We start from the raw sequence: 8,709 nt of genomic DNA, 5'->3' as shown, positions 1-8,709 counted from the left end.
CACAGTGGTCCACGTTCTTAGAAAGCATGGTGCTCTGTCATGTGCCCTCCCTGCACAATTACTTAATGGCTTCAGCAATTATGCATATCTACAGGAGTTTTTTTAAAACAACAACACGCACACACTCGTCAGTCAGAGGAAAAGAACTGATTTACGTCTTTTGTTAGGAAGACTTACAACATACTAAACATATTCAATAAAGGCACCGCTGCTGAGACCGGGCTCACATGCTGCAGATACATCAGCCATTTACAGTATGCAAATGCGAATTTGAGCTTACAAACGCACAATTGCAGAAATTCCATCACTGGCCACAGTTCAATAACTCTTCAATCTTCAAGTGTCTGGATAATGGTCACCGTGACTGCACATCGCCGCAATTTAAAAACCTCAACCATCCATCACTGGACAATGTTTGCCACTAAAACAACACGGACAAGCGGGTGCGTGCCGATGCCGGTTGGGCCACGCGCTATTGTAAGCAAGGATGAGTGATAGACAGGAGAGGATGGGTACATACTATTCACAGTGCTCTGTGTGGCAGCTTGCATTTCCACACTGCTACAGTATGTTTGTCAGCCACAGACAACGCAGGCACTTGCGCACTGCCGTGGGCATGCAAAGTAGTGATCTGCCAGCCAACTGCGTCACGGGCAGTGTACCACCGCGGAGACCCTCATACATGGATGGCTCCACGGTTTGCGGTGACAGATTGTGAGATTTTGGCATGTTGAAAAATGCCTCTGAAAATCGTATGCATGTACACAGTAGAGCAAATCAGTGTTGTAGTTGCTTTTACGTTAAGCATTGCTCGTACAATGATCTCTTCTTTACAGAGTGCTGCTTAAAAAAAACACTCTAAAGATTACAAAATGAAGAAATGGCTTTCACCACAGCTTTGAGTCACTCTTTCCTTTTTCTTGTAGAAAGGTCTGAAGGCACAAAGATTATTACCTGCACTTACAGGAATGCAATGGGAAGTTTTGACAAGAGGAGGCTAAAGTTCCAGCGTTATTCAAAAAGAAACAAAATCACGATAATAGAAGATGATCGTGTTCAGCGCTTGGGTTGAAATTAATATCCTTCTATAGCCCCCAAAAAAGAGGAAAAAGGGGCAATTGAATGAACAAAGGAATGAATGAACACAAGGCTTGAGATCATCTCATTGACATGGCAAGAAAATGTCCTTTTTAACAAGATTACCGTGGCACATGTGGTGTTCACATCACGAGAAAATCTTTTGAAGTCAACAGGGATTCGGGGCGAGGTATTCACTGTAATGTGTTTGAGCCTCGTGAGTCACAGGGCAGAACTGCGATGTCTAATGTTAGGGCTACAGTGTGGTGCCATGGGGGGCCTGTTATAATGTTTATTTTGGGTAAGACACACACTCATCTGAATGCTCCGACGGGGGGTCTCGACGGCGCACGATACCATTGAGCAAAGTGAGATCATTCCAAACCACACACACGAGAAACTTGCTGCTTCCAGAAAATTTTATTTTGCTCATAAACTTTTCATAAAAATAACAACATCGATATTAATTTAAAGTATTGTAGAAACTGTGTATGTACAAAATCTTTACTTGAACAGTTAATATAACTTAAGGCGAGTTAAATTACTTTTTGCAGTACCCTGTTGGTGACAGTTTCACCAAACTCTGAACATTTTTTTTGTTTTGTTTTGTTTTGTTTTTACGTTTTTTTGCTAAAGTGTGAACATTTTTCAGCATACAGTATCTCCAGCAAAAGATATGAGGAGTCAAAAACCCTTTCATCGCCAAGGTAAAGTCTACAGAAACTCGCAGCAATGTGTGCTACCTGATTACTTAAAAGCAATGTTTTTTTTTTCTTTTTAAATATGATTTGCTAGGTTTTTTCCCTAGCTCGAATAAACATACCTCTGTACATACTGTAAAATGGCTTGAATTGAAAAGCCGTACCACAACTAGAGTACATTCCCTTTTTTTAAAATCTAGATCAACAATTCAATGAAATAACTCTCATCGTACCAACAATGGGATGAAGTGCGAAAAGGTTTCCGATATCAAATTGTAACATTTAAAATATTGTATTACTAAACAATAGCCCTCAAAAACCAAGACATTAGTTATGATTTAGAATACAATTCACCTTAAAAAGGACGCTCAAATATACTTGTAAAATATACAGTTGGCTATAAAAATACAAAGAAAGTACAGTAATACAAATATATTTATTTCCCATTTATGATATATCTTTCACAACTGTAATAATCCAAACAATTGTAACACAACACAAAGACCAGTGACAAAAAACACTGACAGCATAATGATAAGAAGATAAACAAACACTAAATCTGATCAAAGGTGGGCAGCTTTATGGTGAGAACCATAAATATGTTAGTCTACATTCATGTCAATAAACCTTCACTGTGGAGTGAACGAGTACCTTGACAGAGGTTGATATTCCAGCCAAAGGAAAAAGAAAAAAAAAAACACTGACATAAACATGCAAGAATTTTTAAGAAACATAGTCCAAACAATTGCTCTAAGAATGCTAAAAGCAGAAAATAAGAATCTTAAATGGAGATATTAATAATCTGTAAGTGCAATCCATTCAGTGTGAGAGGCGAATGGAGGTTGGAGCTGTCCAGGTGAAGGAGGTGCTGAACAGCAGTCATGCAATTCAGGGCGGAGAGGTTTGGCTTTACTGACAGTAACAGCAACAAGTTAATTGTTGATCTGTTTACCGACTCTTACAACTTATGCACTTTTTTTTTTTTGCATAATAGTCAGCAGCATCGGCAGCCTGCAATAAGGCCGAAGCAGTCCTCTTCCCCTTCTCTGCTCCTCAAAAACTCTTAATATTCGCAAAAACCTTTTACGTTAGGTATTGGCTCACCAGTCAGACCAACTCAGACATCAACTTGTAGTCAGCTGGTTTATCTTCCAAGACGGAAAGATCCTAACATGTTAAGTGTGCACACGCGGCCTGGTCTTCAGATCCCCTCGGGAAGAGTGAACGGCCACGCGCCGGTGGTCACCTGTGGCTTAATTTCCATTTTCTCCTTTTGTTTCAGATGTACGCGTCCGTGCCGTTTTCTCTCGTCGCTGCGGGCAAAGCGTTTGCCGCACACGTCGCAGGAGAACGGTTTCTCCCCGGTGTGAGTCCTGGTGTGGGTGGTGAGGTGATCGCTACGGCTGAAACTGCGCAAACAAATGCGGCACTGGAAAGGTTTGTGGCCTGTGTGGATGCGGATGTGCCGGTTTAACTCGTCCGAGCGAGAGAAGCGCCGGTCGCAGCTCTCCATGGGGCAGGTGAAGGGCTTCTCTTTGGCGGGGCCATGAGAGGCGGCAGGGCTCTTTCTGGCCCTGGGGGGCTTCGCAGCGCGGGTGGTGTAACTTTGGGCAAATGAATCTGGCAGCAAGGAAGAGTACAGGATGGAGTCTATGGTGCTCGGTAAAGCTGGTGTTGTGTATAAGGAATCGCACTGATTAGATGGCTGTGGAGGTTCGGGGAAGGGTTTCAGGTTAGAGGAGAGGCCCATCGGCGGGGGTGGGAGGTAATTATTGTACATGGGGCTGGAGTAGCTCTGAGAACAGGTGTCAGAGAAACACGGCTCCTGTTTGATGCCCTCCTCCACTTTAAACTCCATCTCCGGGTTGGGACAAATCGGGGGGAACGTGTCTAAAAGTTCCTTTACATCCATTTGCTGGTCAGGGGGGAAATCGCTCGACATCGGAAAGGTTTCAGTCTGGAAACTGGTCTCCAAACAGTCAGACTTATTAAGGGTCCCCCACTCGTAGCAGCTGCTCTCAAACTCATTCTTCACCACGACGGGGAAAGAAGCAGCCTCTGACTTTGGTTCAGCCTTCTTCTGGTTAGGAGCTCGGGATGAGCTGAAGTTGAGCTGGGAAGAGGACGGGTCTTGGACCTGGCCGCCGGCCTGATCATCGGGATACCTCGAGCACGTCTGATCCGGAGAGTACACAGGAGGAGTGGGTCCGGAGCACGTGTAGGACTGCCTCTTGGAGCCAGGGTCTCCAAAATTACCACTGCTGCTGTCCAGCGGCGCAGGCGACGGATAAGTTCCCCGACTGCCGCTCTGTTGCACTTCTGAAAGCGGCAGCGTGGATATGCCCACAATCTCTGTGATCATGTTGAGGAGTGTTTCGGTGCTGCACGGCGCTCCCTGAGATGCCTCCACATAGAAACTGCCGGAGTAGGCGAGCGAGGAGGGGGTGTATGTGTCTTTTGGGCACTCGCAGGGGTTAAAAGCGAATTCTGAGTTGGAAGCTTCGGTTTTGAGAGTTGCAGGTGTTCCTTCTGTGGAATTAGAAAGAGAGGAAACTTTGTAACCGCGAGTCTTTTATAAGTGGATTAAAAAATGAGTGGAATTTAAGCGATTGGTGGGGGTGTGTGAAAAAAAAAAACTGCGTTACATAAACATCCGTGCGTATTTTGCCCCCGATAGAGAGCATACCGGACTGCCCCGAAAATAAAGTCTCATCGCTTTCCGGTAATGCTCATCTTCTACGTTTTAAACGGTCATGCATGCAGATTCATCGACAGTGCAAACATGCGAACTCACCGTGGCCAAACTGGGCAGGTACTCCCCGCTCTGCATCGACATACACCTCCTGGTTATCTTTCCGCACGCTGTTTTCCATCCCCAAGGAAGAACTGTTGCAATTCTCAAACTGAGGGTAGAAAGAATCTTTCGCATTCAAATCCATATTGTTCAACATACTGATGCACTTAAAAGTCCGTCTCTCCCAGGGAAGGAAATAAAAAAGGTAAAATAAAAAAAAGGGAGGGGGTAAACAAATAATACAGAAGCTTGTTTTCTTTCAACCCTCCTTTTGATGGTATTCAACAAATGATCCAAAGTGGTCTGTGGTCAAAAACAGGGAAAAAAAGCAATTAACGGTATTCCTTTTCGTTTCTGCTCCTCGGTAGGTATTTGCCTGCTGTGGATTTCACATCAGCGACTTCCCCTCTCTCTCCTTATATACACTTTGGCAGCTCCCTCGGCCCTCCTCCCCATTCATCAGCTCCAGTGAGAGGATTCCCCGCTGCGTGTAAACTTCATGCCCATATATGGACAGAGGATGTGACGGTGTCCCCACCTCCCCTCAAATCCTCCCTCCTCCCATGCCGGAGAGATGGGAGTCTGACGCTGCAACAAGTGGCGGTAGTGTTCCTTAATAATGATGCCTTTTTCTTTCCACATAAACGAATCGTCTTTTTAATTAAAATGTCACAAAAGTGAAGCTAATCTTGAGCCATAAGGTCCTCTCCTGGATGCATCCTCGTCCAACGCGGAAAATTTCACACTGAAAAGAAACGATGTCAAAAGGGCTCCACAGTCCATGCGCCCATTTGTTTTGGCTGTGCATGTCAAACGAGTATTATTCCTCTCGTTTAGTAGCCGAGAGGGTAGCAGTTACCAATTAAGGATGTGTAAAAAAAAGAGTTACTCCAACTTGGGACTATGAGCTTAAAAGACGGAAATGTCTCATTTGTTGCAGTAACTACACATAACATGCAATACAGAATACTAAATACTATAAAACAAGATCACTTACATGACCAAACAGGCCATAAAGGACGTTGAAATGCGCGTAAATGTGCGAGATGAGTAAGAAATAACGCACATGTAGCCCAGCAGATATAACGCAAGGATACAAAAATGTCTATAAAGTCAAATGTAACATATTAAAGGTGTAACGAAGCACATTAATTGACTTTGTTCTATTTAAAACCTGAAAAGAAAGAGGCTGGCTTCACGTGCTGTGACACGGGGTACAAATATCACTACACGCTTTAAATACACGCCTATGCACACCTATTCAGGTACTTCTTTTCCCCTCGGCTGACACCATCCTTTCTCGTGTCTGGTGCAGACTGTGTGATCTGGATGTTTCTAGTAGTGCGCTGAACTCTCCTTCCAGACGTTCCACTGCTTAGATTTACTTTCACAAATTCACTTCCTCTCGAGGTGCCGCTGGAAATTGTGGTCGCTCACTCTATCAGGCGAATAACAGCACAGCCTGGTCTGAGCGAACCCTTGGCCTTTAAAAGCATTGAAGGGAGTCGATAACACCCCTGAGGTGTTCAGTGGTTGAACCCAACTGTTCACATGACATTTCAACCCCCCCAAAGCATTTTTTTTTTCACTTTCGCATCTGTTGCCGGGTGCACTCCGTGGTCACACTTCCTATTACAAAAAGTCGATACTCTTTCATAGGACGCTGCAGTCTGCAGCAGACCTCTGGCTCCGGCTCGGAGGTTCAGGACCATGGATAGCGACGGTGCAGCGTTCGGCCGTGTAATCACACATGAACCAGCAAAAAGTCATTACTTTTTCTTTTTTTTTTTAAACTTCACTCTGAATGCTTCGTGTGTGTCTTTATTTAGGTGAATTGCATTATTTCCCTTAAAATCAATCCTATAGCCGGCAGAAGAATTCATACCGAAATCATTCATTTCCATTAACACCGTGGAGCTTTTAGCTCTACAAATAACATTTCTTTTACATGAGCAGGAGGCCCAGAGTTCTGAGTTGTACAGCATTAAAGCGCATAAGTGATACTCTAAGCCTCTGTACAGCCATAATGTTCATGGGAATATTTGAGTATTTCAGTAAGATGCCTTATTAAGCCTTAAGTATAATAGTACTTCAAACATCTGCACTAATATTGTATTTAATTTCCATAGAAAGCAAATAACAGTTCATGACATAATCTGCATACTAGTATACTGAAAAAACAACAACATGAATCCTCAAAGGTATTTAAGGGGTTAGAGGAAGATTGTGTTTTTAGACATGAAATGCTATTCAAAAGTGTTTCTTATATTGTGTCCTTCCCATTCACATTCTGCACATGAGGGGTCAGAATAACAGAAACTCCTCTTATTAAAAAGCCCAATAACTAAATGCTGTGTACCCTTAATGGTAAAGCCATGTACATAAATGGCACCGTGTACTGGAGTGCATTAAACAGCACAGGCTGACCAGGTAATGAAGTGGGCGCTGAGTGTCTGTTGGTATTTTAGCTTTTATAAAAGCAGACGGACAAAATAGGGAACACGCCTGGGAGAGAGGAAAGGACAGGGACCCCTCCTAAAATTATGCAGACTTCTCAAACTTCTATCTACCGCACTGTGTAATTTTTAGGGTTAAAACGTATTCAAATGAAGCAATCTTAGAAAAGGGAAATCGCTCTTTAATTTGACTTTTGCAATAGCTGTAAAGCCAGCAACACGGGGTCACAAGTGCACGCGGCTATACACGAGCAAAAATCTAACAAGGCAAGGGAAGGAAAACCAGAAAGCTGCTTCATTCACGTACGACAGACAACTGCAAGGGCTCAGATCTCAGGCCATTCCACCTGACTCTAAGTGTGTTTTGTTACAGGCGAGATTAACCGAAGGTAAGAGAGATTGTGGACTATATGGAATAAAAGTTACTGTGTCTACTGCAGCACAAATGCAAAAAGGACTATTAGCCATAATAAACAGCCCGCTCACGCTAGACAGCTCAAATTTTATGTTATCTCCATCAATACTGAGCGCTGGAAAATGTATCAAAGGATCTCTAAGTCGCTACCCTGTCATCTTTTTAAGGTAGGGTATGATAATAGCATATAAGCTCTTTCATTGCAGCAGTGACATTCTCCGGAACAAATCGTTTTCACCTCAGCTATGCACTCTAATTCTAGGCCCAGAGATGTTTAGCTTTGAGGAACTGCCTCCAAGTAATCCAGAGTCTATTAAAACCAATCTGATCACACAGAGTTCAGATCACGAGATGCTGTTATGATAACTGCAGTGTGGCTAACCTCTCTCCTCCATAAAATGCCACAGCACAGGGACTAAGTAATGGATTTACGTAATGTTAGCACTTACTGACATTATAGCGCAGGGGTAACTCCATACCTGTGAAAGTTAAATGAAAGCCTTTGTTTTATTCCCTTCCTCTGAGCACTGTGAGACAAAATGCTCCTGTTTCTGAGGAAACGGCTTGCTAGGCAGGGAAAGAATGTAGAGCAATACCAACTTCTCTGTTTTAATAAGATATTGACTTCAAAAGAGGTTTAAAGTGCTGGCAATGGAAAGAAGATGAAACATTGCTTTAATGAAAGGATGTCTTGGCACTTCTGCTAAATGGATAGTTTCAGTAGAGCACAAGTAGAACTTGCTTTAATATAGTACTGACCTATAACAAGCTCAAGCTGTAGTACTTTCTAATTTAGCTAATATATTAATTTGTCTTCTAACCTTAAGGTCTGGAGTCAAGTGCCCTGTTTTGGCATCTTAACCCATCTTTTTACTATCAGCCCGGTGTAGGGCCCATTTTACAAGAGCTCTTCAAATAACCGTAACTCCGTTCGTGCTAGTTACGAAATTTAAATGCTTTCGGAAAGTAGAGAAGACGAGTTTTATGGGGATATTCGGTGTATCGTGGTAGCACAAAGCATTCACAAGGTACTGAACACAGACAGAAAAATCAGCTCCGCCTAGATTTCACCATGTGCGCCTCACATTACCAGAGCTCCTCAAACATTTTGGGCTAGAGGGGAAATTCAGATGGTTCCTGAAAGACGACTATTACTTTTTTACTTTTGCAGCTAAAATTACAAAATAAGTCTGATAATAATATGTCTGATATTTGGGTGACAAAGGGTTTAAAAAAAAAAGAGTGAACCAGACCTGCCCTAAAACT

The 8,709-nt window shown here is 43.0% G+C and overlaps 1 protein-coding gene across 1 annotated transcript; it reads right to left on the bottom strand.

The window, feature by feature from the left end:
• Positions 1-1,461: 1,461 nt before the first annotated feature.
• LOC147327725 (uncharacterized) lies at positions 1,462-5,102 on the bottom strand. Its single transcript, XM_086295588.1, has 2 exons — positions 4,573-5,102; positions 1,462-4,307 (listed from the first exon to the last, which is right to left on the bottom strand). The coding sequence occupies exons 1-2, from the start codon at positions 4,727-4,729 to the stop codon at positions 2,980-2,982; spliced, it is 1,485 nt and encodes a 494-aa protein (XP_086151714.1). The 5' UTR covers positions 4,730-5,102; the 3' UTR covers positions 1,462-2,979.
• Between the last annotated feature and the right edge of the window lie 3,607 nt (positions 5,103-8,709).

Source organism: Aulonocara sp. 'chitande type north' Nkhata Bay, linkage group LG6, assembly GCF_057382095.1.
Source record: "Aulonocara sp. 'chitande type north' Nkhata Bay isolate Kocher_YH1m ecotype deep benthic linkage group LG6, A_spYH_male_GT1.1, whole genome shotgun sequence".
Classification (NCBI taxonomy): Eukaryota; Metazoa; Chordata; class Actinopteri; order Cichliformes; family Cichlidae; genus Aulonocara; species Aulonocara sp. 'chitande type north' Nkhata Bay.
Note: the sequence above shows the minus strand (reverse complement) of the source record. Positions and strands in the feature narration are given on the sequence as shown.